General features: G+C 34.9%; 1 protein-coding gene across 2 annotated transcripts; it reads right to left on the minus strand.

Annotated features, from left to right (window-relative positions):
• Window positions 1-322: 322 nt before the first annotated feature.
• On the minus strand, window positions 323-27,475 carry LOC128559001 (probable methyltransferase-like protein 24). 2 transcript variants are annotated; one of them, XM_053549657.1, is made up of 7 exons: window positions 27,429-27,475; window positions 23,548-23,662; window positions 19,182-19,318; window positions 18,074-18,208; window positions 16,744-16,818; window positions 8,066-8,243; window positions 323-6,145 (listed from the first exon to the last, which is right to left on the minus strand). In XM_053549657.1, the coding sequence occupies exons 2-7, from the start codon at window positions 23,641-23,643 to the stop codon at window positions 5,771-5,773; spliced, it is 996 nt and encodes a 331-aa protein (XP_053405632.1). In that variant the 5' UTR covers window positions 23,644-23,662; window positions 27,429-27,475; the 3' UTR covers window positions 323-5,770. The 2 variants fall into 2 exon arrangements, with proteins under 2 accessions (XP_053405632.1, XP_053405633.1); XM_053549658.1 differs by lacking the exon at window positions 27,429-27,475 and adding an exon at window positions 24,900-24,957.

A 27,475-nucleotide genomic window follows, 5' to 3' on the forward strand; every position in this document is an offset into this window, starting at 1 on the left:
TAAAAAGATCAAGATTATTTTAAGTTATCGTAATAAAATTTCCCGTAAAAATTTCGACTGCTGAAGTTTTTTTCTTTGAAAATTCATTTATCAATCGGGAATTTTTAATTTCGCGTAGTACCACGTATCAGAAAAATTTCCAAATCATTTTTTATATTGAAATAAATATAAAAAAAATGAACAAAATTTAAAAATTTTTTTTTTCTTAAAATACGTTTTGGCTTTTTATTTTCCCCTACATGTATTAAACAAAAGGAAAGCTGCTTGATTCTGTCAGTGCTAAGAGCTTTTTGTGTGTGTTTTTTTGGCAACGATCGGGTTCAGCGCAGGCAGCTGAAGAAGCTCAATCAGTTGATATTACAATTTTATTCTGGTTAACCTAACAAGTGTTCCTGGATCTGTACCAGAATAAATCTGTTCTCCGCAAGTAACTGCCTACTTCCCCACATGAATCAGAGGTGGAGGACGAATGGTTTCAGATACAATGTCTCTTATCAAATCATCACAGAGACCATACGCCCCACCCAGGGCTCAAACTCATTAACCTGAGATCCATGTTTATCACAATGTCTTCAATTTATTTACGACATAGTATTTTTTCTACTGGTAATATTAACACAAAGTATTTATTCTTTTCTCTCACTACTGATATATCACAAAGTATTTATTTCATATCCTTACTTCTAAAAAGATCTGGTACATAATATTGTTCTCATACATGTGTTTTGACTACTGTTCTCAAATTATGACATATCAAGTAAACTTATTCTTATCCAAAAGGTACTTTTTTATATAAAAAAAAGTGTCAATTTAACAATAATAAAAATAATAAACTATCTTATAACTTTTTTTATGAAAGGAAATCATAAGAGACTTGCAAAGTAATTAAGCTACTGTAAAATCATTAAATTTCAAGGGCATGAAATTTCATGGTTTTGGTCAAACGGCAATTTCATGGGGATATGAATTTGTGGATTTCAACTTTTGAACATAAAATGAACAGGAATTTCACTTGTTCATTGAGATTAAATTTTGTGGATTGACTCAACAACAAAATCCAGGAAAATTAGTCCCCCATGAATATTAATGATTTCACAGTATATATTGTTAGGTGATAATCATAGTGATAATCATTATGCTGGTACAGGTTGCCCAACTTCGTGAAAGGTAGAAGATACTTTTCACTGATTAAAAGAAATGAAAATATTATGCTTTTCTGAAAAAAACGTTTATAAAATACTGGAATAAAACAAACTGTATCAAAATCAAAGTAACATATACATACTATACAAATTACAAGCATCATTTTGATATTTAATAAGCCATATTCACATTTAAAAATGTTTCAGCTGTTATGTAATATAACAAAAAATGCAAAAATATAAATCACAATACTGTAAATACATCACAATACACGAATATCAACAGAATATGTGTTAAATTATAAAACACCTATACAATTATCATTATATAACATACACAAAATCTAAACAATTAAATCGTTTAAATACACATGTAAGTGGGATTCTTATAAAAACAAAATAACTTTATAAAACAATTGATATGACATGTAGAATACATAATGCATACACATCAAGAAATAATACCGTCATTTAAAAGTAAATAAATACTTTGTTGCAATTGGAACCCGTGTTTTGTGCATGAAAATACCACATGCAATATGAAACTGTAATATCTGAAATTAAGGTAATGCATCCATAATGACAATAGGCTATTTCCGTGCAAATATGTTATCATCATAATATGATGTTGGCATCCTTTGGTCACCTGAAGGTGCTTTTAAGAAAAGTGCATGTCTCCCACAACTGCGTAATCATCTGAATAGTAAGTCTGTCTCTGTATATTATTTACGTGTTGGAGTAAGCGGCCTATTGGTAATTCACATGTCAGAGTAACCAGCCTATCTGTAATTCAAGGGCCAAAATTCTGAAGTGCCTGGGCCGATTTGGCTAGTTATCAGATGGCAGAGGACTTATTGACATACACATTTTGTTAAAGTCTTGTGAAGATCAGATGAGAAATGTTCGAGTTAAAGTACGGACAAGATTTGTGACAGACAGACTGACAGACAAACAGACAGGAGTAATCAATATGTCTCCCACACCACTGTATGGTGTGAGACATAATTAAATCATATTGATATGCAAAGTGAGATTCTTGTAAAAACAAAATAACTTGATAGAACAATTGATATGGTAAACAGAAGACATAATACATACACATCAAGAAATAATGCCTTCATATAAAAGTAAATAAATACCTTGTTGCAATTGGAACCCATGTTTTGTGCATGAAAATACCACATGCAATATAAAAATGTAATATCTGAAATTAAGGTAATGCATCCACAATGACAATTGGCTATTTTCGTGCGAATATGTATCATCGTAATATGTTGTTGGCATCCTTAGGTCACATTAGAAAATAATTTTTCATAAGAACTGGATGATATCGAATTCTGAGAATACATAAAAATAATGATACATTTGTACAGAACGGAATCGCCCATTTTCATTTCAGGTCCACTACCTTAAGAAGAAAACAAAATTTCTTTTTCGTATTTTGTGTCTTTTAAAGTAAGACTTGTGTATTTTTGTCATGACATAAATCAATGATTTATTGTACTATTTTACTGAGGCAGAATGTGGTCACCTTACTAAATCGAAACTTTCTTTAATGTCACAATTACCTATGTTGAAATGTGTGATAATGCAAAAACGTGACAAAAATATGACCACCTAACTCTGAAAATCTAACTTCAGTTTGTGGTAAAAGTAAGAGAATTTGAAAAATAAAATGGAATTTGTTATTACAAGCCACTTTCAGCTGGTGTACCTACAAGTTGGTCATGTTAGCAAAAAAAATTGCAATTTGTGTTTGTAACCTGTCCTGCGCAAGTACTCCCTATGGAGGACGAATAATTTCAGACATAATGTCTTTTATCAAATTGTCCCAGAGAACAAACGCCTTGTCGGGGGCTCGAACTAAAGAGCCCTTGTTCCACAGATCTGCGCTCTCCCTAATGAGCAAAGTGGGTTGGCTGAAAATGTATCCCGAATTTTGATAAAACATATTTTTTCAACATTAATAAATATATCAAAATAAGGAAGATGCAAAAACAGGATGCAGGAAAAACTCGTAAAAAGTTTCAGAAGATTGTTTTCTGCAATCACCTACTTTTTAACCTCATTAATTCAACAGAAGAAATCTATTAAAACCAAGATGTTCAATGAACTTTGCTGACACACTGAACACCGAAAGTATGGCTACATCAAGATTATAAATGTACACAAAAGTACAGAAAAAGACAACAGACAAAAAATGAAACAAATACATCAAATAGGAGTTGAAACTGGTTATGATATGAGAAACTGAGAGTAATGAAAATGCCCTTTAAAGTACCGCACCGCTACATCGATTCAATAAATTGTTTAGTTTGTTTGTTTTGGGTTTAACGCCGTTTTTCAACAGTATTTCAGTCATGTAACTGCAGGCAGTTAACCTAACCAGTGTTCCTGGATTCTGTACCAGTACAAACCTGTTCTCTGCAAGTAACTGCCAATTTCCCCACATGAATCAGAGGTGGAGGACTAATGATTTCAGACACAATATTGTTTATCAAATAGTCATGGAGAACATACGCCCCGCCCGAGGATCAATCTCACGATCCCGCGATCTGTAGACAAATGCTCTTACCTACTGAGCTAAGCGGGCGGGTACAATAAATTGTTTAGATTAGAAAAAAAACCCAAAAAAAAACCCCCCACCAAGTACTGATCTCCAGAAAGTCACTGTCAATTTGTAGTACATGTATTCAAACCAAGTACATAGTCATATATCTCTTCTTTTTTTTCGATGCAAAATCCTGTATATTGAATTACCAGCATGGTTTTAAAACACAACAGAGTAAACAAAGTCTTCTGTGAAAATTCGTAAAAATCTCTAAGTCATTCTGATAAGAATCAACTTGTCTGCATAAGCATCTTTGGTAAAATCTCATTAACAGGTGTGTATTTGCACAGTAAAGAAACAATGAATGGGATCAAGTGAATCTGAAGTAATGTACGATATTAACATTCTACGTAGGTCTTTCACAAATAATATTAATACAATTTTGATTTTCACATGTTTTGTTATTTCAAACTGTATATTTATAATATTAGCGAGATATATATTCAACAATCTGGAACTTGGGAATGTGCAAGTTCTTTTATCGTGACAAACCCAAAGTGTCTTTATTGTGTATGTGACAATTAAACAAGTTTTGTTACAATTTACTGTACACTAATGTAGACAATACTGTAATATACCTGCTGTATGTATTGATAGAAAATAGGGAAAATGTAAAAAATATAATACTTTATCAGGTAATTATTAAACTAGGGATGGCAATGAATATTCGAATATTTGTTCATTACACAAATATTCGAATACTGTTTCACTATTCGAATATTCAGAAAAAAATTTAAGATCATAAAATTTTTTTTAAATAAATAAAAGCCTAATGGAATAACCAAAAATGTTTGTTTATCTAATTTGCCAAATCTGCTTTCATTATAAATTAGAGCGAAAACGGCTTCTGTCATTGGCAGACGTGTTATTTTGTATATTACCCTGCCGAGATTTTACATTGCTATGGTGATGATAGTGTACCCTGTAGTTAATACCGCTAATTGCTTACCTTTAGAAAACATTATGGGTCACAAATTAATGTGACTCGTATTGTTTTTGGTAAGTGCGAACCGTGTGTAATTAAAAATCATTACACAGCACTTGAACTAATGACTTGGATTTTAATCAAAGTCGATATAAGATGTATCTGAGTAAAGAAAAGTATAGACAACAAGTCAGATGGATGCATATGAACTTTTGTTTTTACGTAAATCGGACGACAAATAAACATATTTCATATGGTTAACATTTTTTTAAATTAGGTAAGTTCTCAATATTTAGAGAGTGAAATTTTTGTTTTTCTTTATATCATCCTTATTAGACTCCCCAAACCCGCAGTCTAAAACACCTCATTTGATTGAAATTATACGCGAATCTACTGTCAAAATGCAAGCAATGCCTCCTGCCATTTTGGAGTATTTCATACAATCATCCGATAGGAAGTCGACTATGTGAAATAGTGTGAAGAGAGCCTTACTTAAGCAAGGGCTACATCTCTGTAAGAAATAAATAAATCAGATATAAATTATATGTATTTGAAGGCAAATAACGAATATTTTGTACTCCAAAAGAGGAACAAGCTATGAGAACGATTTGTCATTCTTAACTCATCAATGTCCGAATTACTTCCGGTGTAAATGAAAAAAGAATTAATGCATATCGCTGATTAATGTATGAATAATCACATAGGATAAACATGTAGGATTCTGAGTTGATTTGTTGATCATTTAACGACCAAATATTCCAATATTTGTTAGGAAGGTTGACCAAATATTCGAATACCAAAAATGCTACTCGTTGCCATCCGTAGTAATAACACATTTTTGATGATTTCTTACAATACTGACTAGATACATTTGCACATTTTTAAAATACTATTTTAATGCCCTAAGTGTCTGTGACAATGAACACGTGACATGTAAAAACAAGCTGTTCGAAATTTTTAAAAGGTAATTAAAGGTAGATTAACTTTATGACCAATATTCTTAATCAAAATTTAACTGGCCATTAGCTTAACAGACAACTTGGCAAGGGGTTCATTGAAAAAGATACCATAGTGCTAAACATTTTTTGTGAACTATCTGTGAACTGCCAATGTCCAATTGATATTCACTAATGATATTTCAACTAAAGTGTTTACATCTTGACTAGGATTATTCACGTGTCTCGATGCCCAGCCTGTTATTGGATCATACTTGAAAATTCGGAACCCGCTTTTAAAAAGGTTTCTCAAGACTTTTAGCTGGTCGGGGATTTGGACGTTTCCCCACTTTTCTGACGTAAACTCATAAGTGTCTGACTTCTTTTCATGATGAAAAACTTTGATACCATATCCGAAATGTACTTCAAGACAGATTTGTTTAACGTACTGTAGGACACCAGACCCCATTATCTCAGGCAGGGTACTCCACTCCCATCCTTCTATATCTATTTTCAGAATATCGATAATCCTCTGAAATAGAAAAAAGCAGGATTGAGTGAAATAATCAAGGTCAATTACAAATTTCAACAACATATCTATTATAAATGACTGTATATCAAAATCCCCTTGATCAAAATCCCCTCCACTGAAAAATGACTGGGTGTTACAAAATCCCCTTCACACATTTGCAGGGCGTATCATAATCCCCTCTGTGATTAACATTATAGATATATAGATATCAGTGCTCCAAATTATATTATGTTTGCTAAAGGCATTGTATTTACGTGCTTTATGCAATAGACGTTTAAGTTGTATATAACTGTATTTGAACTTGATATAAGTAAAAAATCACAGAGGGGATTATGATACCCCCTGCAAAAGTATGAAGGGGATTTTGTAACACCCTGTCATTTTTCAGTGGAGGGGATTTTGATCAAGGGGATTTTGATTGTCTCCCATTATAAATACAAATGGCAGGACCTATGAAATGCCCACTGAATGAAACTTATACTAGTGCAACCTCTGTAGAGCAACACCCTTTGGGAGATACAAATACTGACTGTTAATGTTATGTAGAGGTTGTTGTTCTGGAGAGGTAAATATGACAGTATATTTCAGCTTAGTGAAATTGTAATGATGTTGTTATAGAGAGATCTCTACTAAAGAGAGGGCCACTCTGGAGAGGTTGTACTGTATATGGACTTCTTGACAACCGTTTCCTTTTAAATTCATTCAAAGAACATGTTCCAAAAGGTATAAAATAGTAAACTATTCTGCTCTGGTACCCAGCACTACTGAATTTATCCATTGCTGATAGGAACCAAGACCTGCTTTCAACTGTAAATATTTATCACATGACTGATCTGTCTGCTATATGTTTTATTTAGAACTGTCCAACCTGTTCTGAACATTCTGGAACACTACTCCTTTTACTCCATTAACTTAATCTTCAGCCTGCTGGTCACAAGTGACTTTGCCTTTGCGACAAGCGTAGATCATGTACTGTTCCGTTTTCAGTCAGTAAATTTTCAGTGAACACCCCTTTGAATAATAACTGGTACTGCCCAAACTGAATGATGGACTAGTCTATTTTAGTAATTAAGCAGGGTAAAGGTTTAAGAGTGTGTTCGAAGTATTAATATATATGGGTCTGGTCTTCCACAAAAGCTACACGGATACTCCATACCAAGTAACAATCATTTTTTTATTTTCAATACCACAGCTGTAATTAATATTGTTCATAAATGTGCTCATATGCTTTAATATTTATACATGTGCTAAGGTACTTAAATTTATACATGTACTAAGGTACTTCAATTTATACATGTACTAAGGTACTTCAAATTTGCTAAGGTACTTCAAATTTATACAACATGCACTTTCAAACTTTTTTTTTTTTAAAAATTAAACATAGTCATAACATGTATGAATAAAACCCCATTTTCATGAAAGACATGGTGCTTACACAAGCCAGTGTTGGCTTTTGTATATAAAATCCTGATAACAAATGAATGAAGTTCAAACACTTTAGCCCAAACATACACTGGACTTTTGTGTTTTAAAAATGTGACTGTCACACAGTTTTCACTAAATTAGTTTTGGAAGCACCTTTCTTTGTCCACAAAAACAACAAAATTGAGCCGCACCATGAGAAAACCAACATAGTGTGTTTGCCACAAGCATGGATCCAGTCCAGCCTGCGCATCCATGCAGTCATGTCAGGATCCATGTTGTTCACTTTCAAAACCTACAGCAATTAGAGAAGTGAACAGCATGGATCCTGACCAGACTGCGCAAATGCACAGGCTGGTCTGGATCCATGCTGGTCGCAAAAACACTATGTTGTGTGATTTTTTTTCATGGTGCAGCTCAAATTATTCCATCATTTATTTAGACTCACCAGGGTCACAATAAACCTTGTTAAACATATTTTGGGACAGTTTTACTTACGTTTGTATGATTCAGAGATTTCCGAATTGACGATAGGGTCTGCATATTCCAGGTTTTGGTATTGTATTTTTGTAATGTTCTCCAATTGTCGGGCTCTGAACGAACAAAGTTGTTACCAGAAAGTCCAATCAGGTGGAAGTTTACTCCAGTTGGTATTGTTACTCCATTTAAAGCTCGACTGAAAGATACAGAAACAAAAAACTCAATTTGCATGTATTCTAACTAAAGGTTACACAGTGAAAAATTGTTTTAAATAGAAAATAAATCAAAATTTCACTTCACTTAAATGTGAGAAATGTCAAGTATTTTATTATATATATATATATATACCGGTATATATCGTATTTTTTTTGTATTTCATGGGTTTAACAGTAAAAGCAATGTGGTGATTTTCCAGTTTTAAAAGAGGTTAATCATATTTTGGTCAAGTCAAAAATTTGTTCTAATGTTTAGCACCATGTCATTTTCACTTATCTGTGTTCACTAAGAGCTTATAATACTAGTTAGATTTATACTAGAAATATTTTTAAAATTTGATTTTCCTACCCTGGTTGCCCAATATTTAGTATAGCTTAAGTTTAAATCAGACAAGATCACCGCCTTAAAGTGTCTCGCCCATAGGAGCTTTGGCTCATGAAACAGGTGTAAAACGAGTTTTAAAACCATCTTCTGAAGTTTCAAAGCTATATCTGTAACAATTTTTTTAAAAATTTTCATTTTGTGAATTTTCAGGCTGATTTCTTCAAGGTTGATGTCACTACCCTTACAGAAGCAAGCCTCTGTGGCGTACATGCTGCGTATTTGCTGTGTATATGCCGCGAACACAGTAGTACGCCAGAGGAGTACATTTTACATACACCGCATGCCGCGTACATGCCGCGTACTATTTCGACGAGTACACAGCATGTACGCAGGAGGTCACTAGTACACTTCAAGTACGCAGCACAGACTCTGAAAATTTAAGGAGTACACTGCATGTACGCAGGAGGGACTTGTACAAGAAAATAGTACACTGCATGTACACCGCAGATACTTCGAAATTTATAACACTTATATTTAGTTGCATTAAAGTTGTTTCCCCTTGATGCAGTTACGCCATTTTCTTCAGATGTTTACCAAATTACATGCTACAAAAATTGATTTATTCATTGAAAAGTGGATGAAGAAAAGCATACTAATTTATTTGACAACATCAATCTACATTATTTTGGTAAGGGTAAATACTTATTGATGCATGTCACTTATCTTTTTTCTGTTTTTTTCTGTCCAAATGATCAGCATTTGCATAAGAAAGTTGGTGGGGTAAGGAATTTTTCATTATCACAGCAGTTTCGCCACAAGAGTACACAGCATGTATGCAGCAGGAGTACACAGCATGTACGGGCCGCAGGACTTGGGCCAGGAGTACACAGCATGTACGCCGCAGGAGTACACAGCATGTACGCCGCAGGGGTAGTACACCGCAGGCTCATTTGCATGTGAAAAGTGTATGTGCGCGTACATGCTGCGTACTATTTCCCGCATACTAAATTCCCCCAGCATACATCCTGTGTACTATGTAGTCCACAGCATGTACGCAGCAAGTAGTACACGGCAGAGCTCATTTGCATGTCAAAAGTGTACTACAAACGTACTATCGGTGTATGTGCGGTGTATATCCTGCGTACTATTTAAAGCCCTTGATTTCAGTACACATCATGTACGCATCATATACGCTGTATGTACACAGCAAGAGTACGCAGCAGGCCTTTTTCTTCTGTAAGGGTAGGGGGCCAGGCCTCACTGTAGGGACGTAAAAAATTTTTTAACCATCCTACAAGGTTTCAAAGCAATATGACACTGTGTAATGTTTTTTGAAAAGTTGTCATTTTTGTGAATTTTAAAAGACATCAAAAAAATCTAAACAAGAGGTCCATGATGGCCCTATATCGCTCACATGAGTACCATTGCTTTAACCAAAAACAAAAAGAAAAAATTCTTACAAGGTACAGATATGTCAAAATGCACCTAAAAACTGGAGGTACCATCCATGTTGTTTCACAGAAAAGTGGTCTCAGATTTTCCCTACAGCCAATAATAAAAAAAGTTACTAAATAAGCTATTTATAGTAACATAAAAGGGAAGTAATAAAAAAAAATATTATAAGCGATCAAAAGAAGGATCTGCCAAACAAGAGGGCCATGATGGCCCTATATCGCTCACCTGTTATCATTGCACTTGAGGACAAGAAGGTCCTCAGAAAAAATATCTAAGTCCAAAGGACAGGAACAACAAAGGGAAGAAATTTAACCAAAAAGAAAAAAAAATCTTACAAGGTCTAGATATGTTAAAATACACCTAAAAATTGGAGGTACCATCCATGTTGTACCACAGAAAACCCTACGGCCAATAATAAACAAGAGGACCATGATGGTCCTGAATCGCTCACATGTCCCCTCATGACCCAGTTTTGAACTGAGTATGATGTCGTTTTTTTCTATTATTTGACATAGTGACCTAGTATTTGAGCTCATGTGACCCAGTTCTGAACTTGACCTAGATATCGAGATAAAAATTCTGACCAAGTTTCATGAAGATCCATTGAAAAATATGGCCTCTAGAGAGGTCACAAGGTTTTTCTATTATCTGACCTAATGACCTAGTTTTTGAAGGCACTTGACCCAGTTTCGAACTTGACCTAGATACCATCAAGGTGAACATTCTCACCAATTTTCATGAAGATCTCATGAAAAGTACGGCCTCTAGAGAGGTCACAAGGTTTTTCTATTAATTGACCTAAGGACCTAGTTTTTAAAGGCACATGACCCAGTTTCGAACTTGACCTAGATATCATCAAGGTGAACATTCTGACTAATTTTCATGAAGATCTCATGAAAAGTATGGCCTCTAGAGAGGTCACAAGGTTTTTCTATTTTTAGACCTAATGACCTAGTTTTGGACCGCATGTGACCCACTTTCAAACTTGACCTAGATATCATCAAAGTGAACATTCAGACTAACTTTCATGAAGATCCATGGAAAAATATGGCCTCTAGAGAGGTCACAAGGTTTTTCTATTTTTAGACCTAATGACCTAGTTTTTGACCACACGTCATCCACTTTCGAACTTGACCAAGATATCATCAAGGTGAACATTCTGACTAATTTTCATGAAGATCCATTGAAAAATAAGGCCTCTAGAGAGGTCACATGGTTTTTCTATTTTTAGACCTAATGACCTAGTTTTTGACCGCATGTGACCCACTTTCAAACTTGACCTACATATCATCAAAGTGAACATTCAGACTAACTTTCATGAAGATCCATGGAAAAATATGGCCTCTAGAGAGGTCACAAGGTTTTTCTATTTTTAGACCTAATGACCTAGTTTTGGACCGCACGTGACCCAGTTTCGAACTTGACCTAGATATCATCAAGGTGAACATTCTGACTAATTTTCATGAAGATCCATTGAAAAATATGGCCTCTAGAGAGGCCACAAAGTTTTTCTATTTTTAGACCTACTGACCTAGTTTTCGACTGCACATGACCCTCTTTCGAACATGGCCTAGATATCATCAAGATGAACATTCTGACCAATTTTCATGAAGATCCATGGAAAAATATGGCCTCTAGGGAGGTCACAAGGTTTTTCTATTTTTAGACCTACTGACCTAGTTTTGGACAGCACGTGACCCAGTTTCGAACATGACCTAGATATCATCAAGATGAACACTCAGACCAACTTTCATACAGATCCCATGAAAAATATGGCCTCTAGAGAGGTCACAAGGTTTTTCTATTATTTGACCTACTGACCTAGTTTTTGATGGCACGTGACCCAGTTTTGAACTTGACCTAGATATCATCAAGGTAAACATTCTGACTAATTTTCATTAAGATCCATTGAAAAATATGGCCTCTAGAGAGGTCACAAGGTTTTTCTATTTTTAGACCTACTGACCTAGTTTTTGACCGCAGTTGATCCAGTTTCGAACTTGACCTAGATATCATCAAGATGAACATTCTGACCAACTTTCACAAAGATCCCATGAAAAATGTGACCTCTAGAGTGGTCACAAGCAAAAGTTTACGCACGGACGGACGACGGACGCTGCGCGATCACAAAAGCTCACACTGTCACTTTGTGACATGTGAGCTAAAAAGTTACTAAAAATAAGCTATTTATAGTAACATAAAAGGGAAGTAATTAAAAAAAATAAATATTGTAAGTGGACAAAAGAAGGATCTACCAAATAAATCTGTTGACATAACTGAAATTTCAGATCAGTATCTTTATTAGTTATGGAGATATAACAATTTTAATTTGAAATAAAGGGAGGTAATTTGACATAAAATCAGTCCATAGTTATCTACCCTGATTGTCTTAGTCCAACTAATAACAATAATGAAATTTCAAATAAGTCCTGTAAGTACTTACTGATATAAATCCATTTTGATTACAATCAGGGGAGGTAATCAGATATAAAATAACTCTGGAACCAATGATTGGATCTGATTTGTCATGGAATCCAAGATTTATTGTTGTTGAAGATATTTTGGAAGTTTGTATCAAATAAAACCATAAATGAAGTCTCTATATGGCTGCAAAAGCCAAAATAGCCAATTTTGGACCTTTAAGGGGCCATAACTCTGGAACCTATGATGGAATCTGGCCAGTTAAAAAAAAGGAAGCAAGATTTTGTGGTGATACAAGTTGTGTGCAAGTTTGGTTAAAATAAAATCATAAATGAAGCTGCTATTGTGCAGACAAGGTCAAAATAGCTAATTCTGGCCCTTTCAGGGGCCGTAACTCTGGAACCCATAATGGAATCTGGCCAGTTCAAGAAAGGAACCAAGATCTTATGGTGATACAAGTTGTGATCTAGTTTGGTAAAAATCAAATCATAAATAAAGCTGCTATTGTGCAGACAAGGTCAAAATAGCTAATTTTGGCCCTTTCAGGGGCCATAACTCTGGAACCCATAATGGGATCTGGCCAGTTCAAGAAAGGAACCAAGTCTTATGGTGATACAAGTTGTGTGCAAGTTTGGTTAAAATAAAATCATAAATGAAACCACTATCGTGCAGACAAGAAATTGTTGACGGACGCACACACGCACGGACGAAGGGTGATCACAAAAGCTCACCTTGTCACTATGTGACAGGTGAGCTAAAAATGCTAATTTCTTCAGTCAAGGTCACTAGGGGCACAGGACTCACAGGGATATAAAATGAGTTTTGAACCATCCCACTGTTTCAAAACAATATGATATTTTATTATTATGTTACAGTAATGATTTTTTGGAAATGTCATTTTTGTAAATTTTCAAGGTATCAAAAAAAAATCTAACAAATGCTCATTTCCTCAAGGTCATGGTCGCTAGGGGGCCAGGAGTCACCAAAGGGGTGTAAAATGAGTTTTAGAACCATCATACAGGGTTTCAAAGCAATATATGTAACAATTTTTGAGGAATTATTTTTGCAAATTTTCAAAGATGTCAAAAAAAATCTTAAAAATGCTTATTTCTTCTAGGTCAAGGTCACTAGGGGGCAAAAGACTCATCATGTGGGAGTGTAAAATGTTTTTTCGATCATTCTACAAGGTATTTTTTAACCATCTTACAAGGTGTCAAAGCTTTATATGCAATGGCTTTTAAAAAATTGTCATTTTAAAACTTATGAAATTTCAAAGGCTTCATAAACAAGAGGACCATGATGGTCCTGAATCGCTCACCCCTTCCCACATGACCCAGTTTTGAGTATGACGTCGTTTTTTCTATTATTTGACATAGTTACCTAGTTTTTGAGCTCATGTGACCCAGTTTTGAACCTGACCTAGATATTATCAAGATAAAAATTCTGACCAATTTTCATGAAAATCCATCGAAAAATATGGTCTCTAGAGAGGTCACAAGGTTTTTCTATTATTTGACCTATTGACCTAGTTTTGGAAGGTACGTGACCCTGTTTTGAATTTTACCTAGATATTATCAAGGTGAACATTCTCACTAATTTTCATGAAGATCTCATGAAAAGTATGGCCTCTAGAGAGGTCACAAGGTTTTTCTATTTTTATATCTACTGGCCTAGTTTTTGACCGCACGTGACCCAGTTTCGAAAATGACCTAGATATCATCAAGGTGAACATTCAGATCAATTTTCATGAAGATCCATTGAAAAATATGGCCTCTAGAGAGGTCAAAAGATTTTAATAATTTTAGACCTAATGACCTAGTTTTTGACTGCAGTTGACCCAGTTTCGAACTTGACCTAGATATCATCAAGATGAACATTCAGACCAACTTTCATACAGATCCCATGAAAAGTATGGCCTCAAGAGAGGTCACAAGGTTTTTTTATTATTTGACCTACTGACCTAGTTTTTTATGGCACGTGACCCAGTTTCGAACTTGGCCTAGATATCATCAAGGTGAACATTCTGACCAACTTTTATGGAGATCCATTCACAAGTATGGCCTCTAGAGAGGTCACAAGATTTTTCTATTTTTAGACCTACTGACCTAGTTTTTGACCGCACATTACCCTGTTTCAAACTTGACCTAGATATCATCAAGATGAACATTCAGATCAATTTTCATACAGATCCCATGAAAAATATGGCCTTTAGAGAGGTCACAAGGTTTTTCTATTATTTGACCTACTGACCTAGTTTTTGAAGGCACTTGACCCACTTTCGAACTTGACCTAGATATCATCAAGATGAACATTCAGACCATTTTTCATACAGATCCCATGAAAAATATGGCCTCTAGAGAGGTCACAAGGTTTTTCTATTATTTGACCTACCGACCTAGTTTTTGAAGGCACGTGACCCACTTTCGAACCTGACCTAGATATCATCAAGGTGAACATTCCGACCAATTTTCATGAAGATCTCATGAAATATATGGCCTCTAGAGAGGTCACAAGGTTTTTCTATTATTAGACCTACTGACCTAGTTTTTGACCGCATGTGACCCAGTTTCGAACATGACCTAGATATCATCAAGATGAACGTTCAGACCAACTTTCATACAGATCCCATAAAAAATATGGGCTTTAGAGAGGTCACAAGGTTTTTTCTATTATTTGACCTACTGACCTAGTTTTTGATGGCATGTGACCCACTTTCGAACCTGACCTAGATATCATCAAGGTGAACATTCTGACCAACTTTCATAAAGATCTTATGAAATATATGGCCTCTAGAGAGGTCACAAGGTTTTTCTATTTTTAGACCTACTGACCTAGTTTTTGACGGCACGTGACCCAGTTTCGAACTTGACCTAGATATCATCAAGGTGAACGTTCTGACCAATTTTCATGAAGATCTTATGAAATATATGGCCTCTAGAGAGGTCACAAGGTTTTTCTATTTTTAGACCTACTGACCTAGTTTTTGATGGCACGTGACCCAGTTTCGAACCTGACCTAGATATCATCAAGGTGAACATTCTGACCAATTTTCATGAAGATCTTGTGAAATATATGGCCTCTAGAGAGGTCACAAGGTTTTTCTATTTTTAGACCTACTGACCTAGGTTTTGACGGCACGTGACCCAGTTTCGAACTTGACCTAGATATCATCAAGATAAACATTCTGACCAACTTTCATAAAGATCCCATGAAAAATGTGACCTCTAGAGTGGTCACAAGCAAAAGTTTACGGAAGGACGGACGGACGACGGACACCGCGCGATCACAAAAGCTCACCTTGTCACTTTGTGACAGGTGAGCTAAAAATCTAAAAAAATCCTAATTTCTTCAAGGTAAAGGACACTAGGGAGCCAGGACTCACCATGGGGATGTAAAATGAATTTTTGAATCATCATACAAGGTCTCAAAGCAATATATGAAATGGTTATTGAGAAATTGTCATATTTTTGTGAAATTTCAAAGGCGTCAATTTTTTTTTAAAAAATGCTAATTTCTGCAAGGTCATGGTCAACAGGGTGATGGTTTTTGAGTTATTCCCAATTGTTGACGCCATCAATGTCACTGGAATTTGGATCGTTTAGTCTTGCTTCCACTAAAAGTGGGCGAGAAAAAAAGCATATTTGAATGATACAAATGAATGATATAAAAGCAAGATCTATAGCTTAATAATATCTGTTAGGGAATGCATTAACAATCTGTCTGAAATTTATCAGAAATGCAAGTTGAAGAATTAGTACCTTCCTTTGTATGCCAATCTTGATTGAAAATCAATTGACTAATGTACCGCTAATCAACATGTATGAAAGTTCCAACAGATTTCTTCAAAATAATTTCCTAACACACCTCTGATGTACATTAAAATCATTAATATCCACAGAGGACTTTGCAGTTGGCTAAATCCATGACATTACATTCCAACAAAAAATAAGTAGTCCCTTTCAATTTAAGTTGTAGCCATGTAATGGCAGTCCATGTTTTCTGTGTGATACTATGCATGACCTTTCGGCCTTCTTCTGACAATAAAGTAACTCATACCAGCACCCGTGGCTTTCCATTCATACTGGAAAATTCTGAAATCAAACATCAAGGATACGTAATAGGATGGTAATTTCCTATTGTTTATATGGATCCATTACTTTAAATCCCATAGACACAGACACTTTGGACTAAGCCATACAATTTAATTCCCATAAAGTTAATGATTACATAGTACAAAAACTTAATCTTGAGCTGGCATTAAATTTCTCCATGCACAGTACCTTGGATCAAAAGTGTGTATTTCACACTTGTACCTTGCCCATACAGCCTCCTCAAATTTGAAATTAAAATTGGATCTGAAAAAAAAAACAGAAAAAAAAATAATAATAAATCAGCATCCCTTAACTCAATCTCTTTACTAATAATATTTGTCATGTGTATAAGAATCAGATAAAAATATCTGTCCCTCGCACACCTGCGCATTGGGCGGTAACTCCGCAAGCCTTGTTTCCAATCAATGCGCAGGTGCCCTCAGGACAGATATTTCTATACGATTCCAAACACATGACTGATATTTCTTCTATCATATTGTATACATATAAGTCTTTTACTCTGACAAATTATTTTTCTTGCATACTGTTTTTTACAAATAACAGAATAAAGCAAATAGAAATACTTTCTTTGTAATACTCTTTTCTTATAGAAGAATATGTACACACAGCGTGTGAAATTATCAATCATAAGTAGAAGTGATGTCATTAAGTTTCAGTGATGCACAATAAAAAAAGTTCCACTTTAGTTTTATAGTTAGTAGCATAACAGTATGATCTTACTGAAAAATAACATATTTTGAATAGAGAAATATACTGTAAGGAACGGAGAGAAGCTAACAATTAGGTACCTGACCTTTTTTTGTATTTTACGTAGACAATATATCATAAATGCATGAATCGCTCAATATTGGAGCAGGAGCCAGTCGCATTCGCACCATGTCTTACAAGGCACAACAATACAGCAGGTCCAACATAATATGACTTTGTGTGTCGTGTCTTTTGGTCCATATGACGAAAGACTTGCTTTTGAGCAGATGAAAATTTTGCGTGGGGTGCAAATATCTTATACATGTGAGCAGCGCTTAACATGTTCATCCCGACACAACATGCCTATTTTAACATCACCAAAACACACATCAAGAACACATGCTGGGAGAAAATGTTATTAAACTCTCAACATAACTATGGTAACAGTACCTTCCTGTTTTTAATAATTTAGAGGAATTTCAACAGAAGGATTGTTAATATAGCCTGATGCTAAAAGTTTTTTAAAAAATCATATAAAATTTGGTATTGGTATTTAGCAGAAAAACTTTGCTACAATTAATTATATTTTAATTTCACACTAAGTCTTTCCCACTGTGCATCTCAACTGTTCAAAATGTGTACAAGACAATGCAGGAGGCTGACCGTATACAGCGTTCTTTTCCCAGACCTACAGTTTCTTAGGGAAAGAGTTTCCATGGTCAAATTGTCACATATCTTTAGTTTTATTAAGGACAGATGTTCAAAGTATTCTAAAATCTCTATCAAATGAAAACTTTAAAAAGAAAATCACCCAAACGAATAGACTAGGCAAGATGAGGGTTTTGACTTGAAAATGTCATCTGCGCATACATTCTTGCCCTTGTCATCATCTGGCGGCCCAAGTCTTGTAAGATTTTTGCAGCTAACCTGGCATGTATTTATATACCTGAAAAGATAAGATAAACACAATGTATAATAAAGTACTGCATATTCTAACATATCTGTGCAAAAAGGAATTCAAAACAAGAGTGCCAGAATTTCACAATATACACCAGAGTCATAGCAAATTGCTTAAAATTAGCTAAGTATTTGTATTTGCAAAATGAATTTTAATTCTGTGGTTGTGTACTAATTCTTGTAATTCTTTTATTTTTCCAAGTCCACACAAAAACTCCTTACCATGTAGAGATACCTTAAATACACCTAAAATAGGTAGATATACCTTAAAATACACCTACAATAGGTAGATATACCTTAAAATACACCTAAAATAGGTAGATATACCTTAAAATACACCTAAAATTTGAAAGTAACTTCTATGTTGTAACACAGAAAGTGGTCTTGGCTTTTCCCTACAGTCAATTATAAAAAAGTTACAATGTAAGTTATAGTAATATAACGTAGTATATCAATGTAAAAACAATTATAGTTATACTAAATTACAATTATAATTGCCTCTCAGTATTATTTGATCCTTAATTAGCTATAATCAACACTTTATTTGGCATAAACAAATGATCGTTTCATAAAATTGAACCAACATTAATTTATTTGAAATAAAATACGTAGTACTTTGCTGAATATAAATTGATATAATACTATGTTGATCTCACAATAACATTTGTTAACACGGTATAAATATTTTTGAGCCATCCTGGACTGGGCCACAATGGATTTGGGCTGTCCTGACCCACATTCAAAATAAATGAGCTTTTCTTTTTTTTTGCTAGAATTTGCTCAGTCCAGCAACAAAAGGTGAATATCTGGGGCAAAATAATTACCACACCCAATTGCCAAGTTACTAGTACCTTGCCACTGTGGGTTTGAGACAGACAAGTAATGGAGGAGAGTATCAAGCTAGCCTACAGAACCCTGGTAGTTCTACACAAGTGTCCATCTGTATATTTTGCAATACTTACTTCCAGAATGTTTGGTACAAAGAACTGTCATCCATGCTGTCCAGCACCGGATCCGCAGGTAATCTGTATATTTGCTTCTCATCAATATCTTTATCACACTTGTTGAATTTTTCTTTGTAGACATTCGCCCAAAAGGTCTAAAAATACATTGGCAGGTATAAGGTTAATTTGAACTTCTACACTTATTAAGTGGCTTACCAGTCAATAGTTTTGTCTACTGACCGGCAAACCATTAACCCTTACCATGCTGGACACCACTGATTCTGTCTTTTGCGACCAGTGTAGAGCACTGTTCGCTATTCAGCCAGTATATTTTTGGTAACCACCCCTTTTAAAAGTAATTGATACTGTCCAAATTGGAAGGGTAACTTTAGGTTTAATACATATTGTATTACATGGCAACAGAAACCAACTTCCAAGATTTTTATTTCTTTTTATTTTTAACTTTTAGCCCAGTGAATCTTTATAACTTATTCTAACACGACTATATAGACTATATAACTATCATAAAGAAAACACTATCATTTAATGTGGACCAGTGATTTATAAATTATGTAAGTGTTACAGTTGTAATAGAAGTAGGTATTAACTAAACAAAATTTGCACCATTCATAATTCAACAGACCTCAAATGATGTGAAATGAAAGCATCTAAAATATCCGATACTGTTCAATTCACTGTACCCCCAATTTCGTCAGATTTGTACTGATTTCATTTGGGTGCATTGAGATTTATTAGTCAAAGCATTCTGTAGTTATTGAATAGAAACTAAATTGCAAACAGACAGATGGATGTCAAGCACCATCACACAATATGTCCATGGCAGTTTCACATTACAGTAACAGTGATACTAAGGCCTAAAAAAATTCTTTGTTTACTGTAACCCCTTACAGAAGCAAGCCTCTGTGGCGTACATGCTGCGTATTTGCTGTGTATATGCCGCGAACACAGTAGTACGCCAGAGGAGTACATTTTACATACACCGCATGCCGCGTACATGCCGCGTACTATTTCGACGAGTACACAGCATGTACGCAGGAGGTCACTAGTACACTTCAAGTACACAGCACAGACTCTGAAAATTTAAGGAGTACACTGCATGTACGCAGGAGGGACTTGTACAAGAAAATAGTACACTGCATGTACACCGCAGATACTTTGAAATTTGTGCAGTACACTTCATATACGCGGGAAAGACTTGTACAATTTCTTTTGGCATTTATACTCAGTTTTTTTTTTATAAGTTAAAGTCTGAAGTAAACTTCATATACGCTGGAGGGACTTGTTCATTTTCTTTTGGTGTTTATACTTTGAATTTTTTTAGGTAAAAGTCTGAAGTACACTTCATGCAGGAAGGATTTGTACTTTTTTTTTTTTTGGAAGCAAGAACTTGATTTCCGAGTAACTTTTATCTTAATAGCATAGAATAGTTCAGATTACCGGTATTCTGAACAATGAAAATTTGCCATTTACTATTTGCAATGTTCATTTGTGAAGCTTACATCTTAGTGATTTCTGAGCTGCACCTTGCATGCAGTGTAAAAATATATTCTTTTTCATTTTGAATTAATCCTGGAGCTTTCTAACTTGGATAATTGAAAAGCCTTATTTGAACTTCGTTGCATTACATTTTGTAATACATGAAATAATTACCAAGATAATGCCTCAACAGCGCCCGAATGAGAAGAATTAATAGCTCTCACTGTTATTTGAATACTCTTAAGCAAAACACCATTCTATCATGTTTTATAAGGCTTTAATGCTCATTATGTTAACTCATTAAGGCCTCACCAGATTTAAAAGTTGTTCATCGGATTTGCCGCTCGTATATTTTCAGAACGTTTTTGGCTAATTGCGCTCGCCCCATTGGAAAAAATCAATCCAAAATTTTTTGGTGAGCTACTTTTTACGGACGTAAAAGTGTATAAATGCTTATATAATTCCAGTCCTAGATTGTTCTCAGATGGATTTTAATCAAAATAAATACATACTACGCACATATCATCTATAATAAATCATAACACTTATATTTAGTTGCATTAAAGTTGTTTCCCCTTGATGCAGTTACGCCATTTTCTTCAAATGTTTACCAAATTACATGCTACAAAAATTGATTTATTTCATTGAAAAGTGGATGAAGAAAAGCATACTAATTTATTTGATAACATCAATCTACATTATTTTGGTAAGGGTAAATACTTATTGATGCATGTCACTTATCTTTTTTCTGTTTTTTTCTGTCCAAATGATCAGCATTTGCATACAAAAGTTGGTGGGGTAAGGAATTTACATTATCACAGCAGTTTCGCCACAAGAGTACACAGCATGTATGCAGCAGGAGTACACAGCATGTACGCCGCAGGACTCGGGCCAGGAGTACACAGCATGTACGCCGCAGGAGTACACAGCATATATGCCGCAGGAGTACACAGCATGTACGCCGCAGGGGTAGTACACCGCAGGCTCATTTGCATGTGAAAAGTGTATGTGTCGCGTACATGCTGCGTACTATTTCCCGCATACTAAATTCCTCCAGCGTACATCCTGTGTACTATGTAGTCCACAGCATGTACGCAGCAAGTAGTACGCGGCAGAGCTCATTTGCATGTCAAAAGTGTACTACAAACGTACTATCGGTGTATGTGCGGTATATATCCTGCCTACTATTTAAAGCCCTTGATTTCAGTACACATCATGTACGCATCATATACGCTGTATGTACACAGCAAGAGTACGCAGCAGGCCTTTTTCTTCTGTAAGGGACATGCTCAAAAAAGTTAGGGTAGGTAGGTTGAAAAATTTTTGGTTGGGGATTTTTTTTATTGAGACTTTTTGGAAGTTATTTTTGTGTCAAAAAATGAATACAAATAAGAGGGTTATGCCTTTCGAGCATTCAGTAAGTTGATTTCTTACATCACTGACCATGTTTAAAGCATAAAAAGTGCAGTTTTGCAACTTTTTGTTGTAAGGTTGAAAAAAATATTTCCCAAGGCCAGAAAAACATTTAGGGTCAAGCCAAAAATTTAGGGAAGGTCGGGATACCGGAAACAAACAATTCTTTTAGGCCTAAAAATCAATCTTAATCAATCCAGGTTATCCAGATTCCTTTTGTTGTGAAAAAAAGTATCAATATTGCAACACTATATGTTCTTTAAAACTCACTATATTATGTTCTTTAAAACTACTTCTGAAAATTTAAAAAGAGAGAAAGGCAATACTACTAAACTCGATATAATGATCATGGTGAAAAGTCTGAAGTACGATTACAAAAGTCGAAACTATGATGATGTAAAGCTGAAACAATGAAACTACCATGTTCAAAACTTGAAACAATGAAACCACAATTTTGTAAAGTTGAAACAACAAATCCACGATGTTGAAATGACAAAAGTATGACGATGAAAATATGAAATAATTTCCACTTTCCAACATCGTTGTTTCGGTGTTTTGACTTTTCAACGTTGTAGTTTCGTGTTTTCATCATCACGATTTAGACTATTGACCATTGAACTTTTGTTATTAAATATGACTTTTTAAAATCATAATATCATACCTTTCCTGTTCCAAAAAATGCGCCAATAGCCCTAACTGGACATCTTTGATAACAGTTTTTTCTTTTTTTTTACTGAAAAACTTCTGTGTCCTATAGATATATACCACTTCAGATATCGGATGTAACTATTTATATTTAGTAAGTACAAATGGCCGTAACTCTTGTCTCCCTCAAGCAATCTCATTGAGATTAGCAGGGATGCATTTCATTACAGATGGTAACTTTTCTAGTAGTTTCTACCATTTTTAATAATGAAATCCTACAACTATGCTTAAAATATGGCTCCGAAAGTAAGGACTGACTGACAGAAAAACAGACGGATGGACAATGCCAAAACTAAAAAACTATATCCCTTCACTTTTGGTTGGGGATCATTATTCTATATTTCATCTAAAATAGGACATTCTTTACTCATTAAAATGAACGAAAAACATGCTCTGGAACCCATAATGGAATCTGGCCAGTTCAAGAAAGGAACCAAGATCTTATGGTGATCCAAGTTGTGTGCCAGTTTGGTAAAAATCAAATCATAAATAAAGCTGCTATTGTGCAGACAAGGTCAAAATAGCTAATTTTGGCCCTTTCAGGGACCATAACTCTGAAACCCATAATGGGATCTGGCCAGTTCAAGAAAGGAACAGAGATCTTATGGTGATACAAGTTGTGTGCAAGTCTGGTTAAAATAAATTCATAAATGAAACCACTATCGTGCAGACAAGAAATTGTTGACGCACGGACGACGGACGAAGGGTGATCACAAAAGCTCACCTTGTCACTATGTGACAGGTGAGCTAAAATTGATTGACTGGTTACCAAGGCAATGTCTTTATTGTATCCATAGACGGCAAGGAGAACAACTAAGGTAAACACAACAGCGAGAGGATATGAGTTCTTCGATATCAAAACCATATTGATATCTGTCGTCTACCTGAAAGAAAAAGAACAGCAATTACCTCTACCTATAAAAATAATCATGAAAAATGAAAATAAATTATACAACTTTAAAGTCAGAAACAAATATATAATAATAAGTTTTTCATTAGGTTATTGAAAATTACAGTAAATATTTGAGCCGCGCCATGAGAAAACCAACACAGTGGGTTTGCGACCAGCATGGATCCAGACCAGCCTGTGCATCCACCTATGCTGGTCAGGATCCATGCTGTTCGCTAACAGTTTCTCCAATTCCAATAGGCTTTAAAAGCGAACAGCATTGATCCTGACCAGACTGCGTGGATGTGCAGGCTGGTCTGGATCCATGCTGGTTGCAAAGCCACTATGTTGGTTTTCTCATGGCGCAGCTCATTTGATTATCTCACGGTATTATTAAAGTATTTTTATAACTATAATTAAATCAGTTCACTGGTATGGACCTGCACATCAATGTGCCCAAGGCTGCAAGGATAGCACATGTTTTTCCATGTTTTAACATCCAAAGGATTGGTTGGTACCATACCATTCTAGCATAAAAATGAGCTATCAAATCATTCCTCAAACAGACGGCTCTATTCAATTATACAGTCCATAATGCATGTCCATATTTATCCGATCTAAGAAAATTGCAATAGAGAAAATAAGGGCAATATATTTTAGCTTTTTTTTTTATTATCATCTAGTGCATTTTATCATTTAAACACTCTTTTCTTAGAGTATTACCCTTTGGAAATTTTTTTCAACAACATAAGGACTACACCGATGATAGCATCTTCAATATATCTTAAGATATTTCCATGCATTTAAAATTTTCCGCCTTTCAAACTTTAGCAAGCAAATAGACAGAAAGTAAAAACATGCATGTGTTACGCATGCACACAATGTCATATCAGAGCTAAGATGGATATCAATGTGGAGAAAGAGTTTGCATTAAACCGAAAGATTCATTTGACAGCAGCTAACAAATTATACTGGGATTACAACCCAAAATGAGAGTATAGTCCGTATTTTAATATCCCTATGTCCGTATTTTAACGGATTTCCCCTATAGATGGAAAACAGCTATATTTTTCAAAACATTCAGGTTTTAATAGAAATTCATGTGTTTTTTCTCTCGATGACATATAGCCTGCATATGTTTTATAATAATAAAGAGGAAGAATGAAGGAAGCAGCAAAGAAATAAAATATTAAGGTGTGTTGCTTTTTCCGATTTGTTTTCGTTTTGCTTACGTTATATACTCCGGTATCATGGTTATCATTAAGCTATGTCAAAAATGGCTGTCTGCCTGCCAGTAAAAGAATGATATAAAAATCTATATAAATTACAATAATTCAAATCTAAATTTTTTATATAAAAATTACAAACCTGCCCTCTTATAAGCTAAAATCAGCTAAAGCATTGCATGATTTATAAATACTTCTCTGACACCGAAATACAATTGGCTGAAATTTGGCATCCTACTGCAATTTACCAGAGCACCAAGCTAAACAAAGATAACAAAAGAAACTCAAAAACGCAGATTTTCTATGATTTGACCATGATGACCCATTCATACTTTCCCTATTTAAATATAGAGAACGTATGAATGGGATGATATGAACAAAATTACGCTTTTGAGTTTGTTTTTGAGTTATGGTCAAAGAACTATAAAATATACAGTATGGCATCTGGAGATAGCTCCTGCGTCAGCTCGTGTTAGCATGTATGTTATTTCAAAGTATTTGCCGACTTGATCGATCGTGATCAAATCAACAGAGGCTTACTACAACAAGATCTCATTCAGTTGCCACGTCATGTTGGCGAGATTAGCTCTAAATGCCTTTCAAGTTGCCGATCTATTTATTAGTGATGGGCCGACAATCGGCGACAATCGAATAATCGTCGGCGTTGCATTCATGAGCGCGATCGCCGATTTCACTTTTCCCTGACCGATTAATTATTTGGCACCCTAAACGGATAATTAAGCTGTTTCTGACTTTTTTCTTTCTGGTATTTACGGTTCTTTGGGGCAATTACGCCAAGGGAAACTACTCTACGTAAAAATGGCTTCCTCCAAAGTGTCGAAAGAAATTGATGTCATCAGTGATCACCCAGATTTTGGAGGACATGTGGCTTTTACAATATCAAGCCGGGAAAACCATCAACCTAATCTCTTGACATTAGTATGGCAGTATGCATAGCATGACGTACGACTTACGCAAGCATATTAGCAAAAATATTTTCAATTTTTGATTTTGTACAATTTTAATTTAATAACATAATATCACTGGATAATTCCTTGGTGAAATTAAGACGAGTACCTGATTTGAAGTTACTATCTTTACAAATATTTTACTTTTATGCTGTTAGCTTACTCACATTTATGAAAGGGTACAAAAGAAATAGGGTATTTGATATCTGTGAGGTTCATTTCTCAAGTATTGACATAAAACATACACTGTGAGGTGAACTTACAGATATGCAACTAGAGTAACCGATTATCCGATTATATCCGATTAATCGAATCGGTTGACTTGTCCGATTATGCCGATTAATCGGTTGGCAAATCTAACCGATTTGCCCATCACTACTATTTATTTTTATAGCTCTGTAGTGAAAGTAGGTTTACAGGCCACTTCCAACAGCCTTGCTGTTGATATTTTCATATTTATTTATGACCTGCCATAACCTACTGTTGCCTGGTGTAACCCTTGTAACCCTGTATCCAAAAAGCATTCTGCTATTATTGAGACGTTTTGTAACCTCCTGTTTCCTGGTGTAACCCTTGTTACCCCATATCCAAAAACATTTTATGATTACATTTAGTAAAAAATGTCCTCAATAGTGAGAAAAAACTGTAACCTGTAGCCCAGGTTACAAACACATATGCTATGGAATTTAGGTTGTGTTAGAGTGTCCGCCTACAGATCACGAGGTACGGGGTTTGAGCCCCAGTACTCAGTAGGGACCGTGGTATTTTCTATGATCTATCCCAGGGTTTACTTTAATGGTGTCAGAAGTGTTTGACGGACTAATGTGGTGTTTATTGCTTTACTTATTGTTTCAAAGGAAGGCAAGAAATAGAAAAAATGTTAAAAATATTTAATGTTAGATTTATTTCTGTCCATTCAGTTATACAAACATCTCAATGTGTAACAGCAATTATAAACAGTGCCGTGTCTTACACTATGTAGTGTGTAACAATGCCAGTTGTTAGTTTTACTGTATAAAACATGGTGGCCGATAACTATTGCAATAGTATCGCAATAGTAACCTGCAATAGAATAGTATCGCAATAGTTTTTCAGCAATATTAAATTATAGTATTGCAATAGTCAAAATTGGCCTCAATAGTCACCCCTAAAACGCATAACCCTGGAAAATAACAAAATGAATGTTAATAAATCAAAGAACTATAAAGTACATTATTTTTATAGCTCTTTGATTAAATAAAAGACCTTGGTTCTCCCAGAACCCTAATTCTGACTTACTTCGTGCCGAGACTAGCTTAGTACTTAGATATGGCACAAAATGTGCACCTAACCAAAGCAATGTAGTAAGTAACCCCAGTAACCAAATGCATATAGTAGGTTACAAATGGACACACTAAGTCTTGTGCAGAGGTGCACATTTTGGGCCATATATGTTAGTACTAGCTTGATATAAGGTGCATTGGCTACGTTTTTGCCGCAGAATGAAAAGAACATGTAACAGATTTGGAGCTATCAATAAACCGGCAGTTATTTGCATCGATTGTATGATAATTTTCAATTTTTTTACCTTATTTGTTCTGTATCATCAACAAGCCGCCATTTGCAATGTATTTT

Source organism: Mercenaria mercenaria, chromosome 8, assembly GCF_021730395.1.
Source record: "Mercenaria mercenaria strain notata chromosome 8, MADL_Memer_1, whole genome shotgun sequence".
NCBI lineage: Eukaryota > Metazoa > Mollusca > Bivalvia > Venerida > Veneridae > Mercenaria > Mercenaria mercenaria.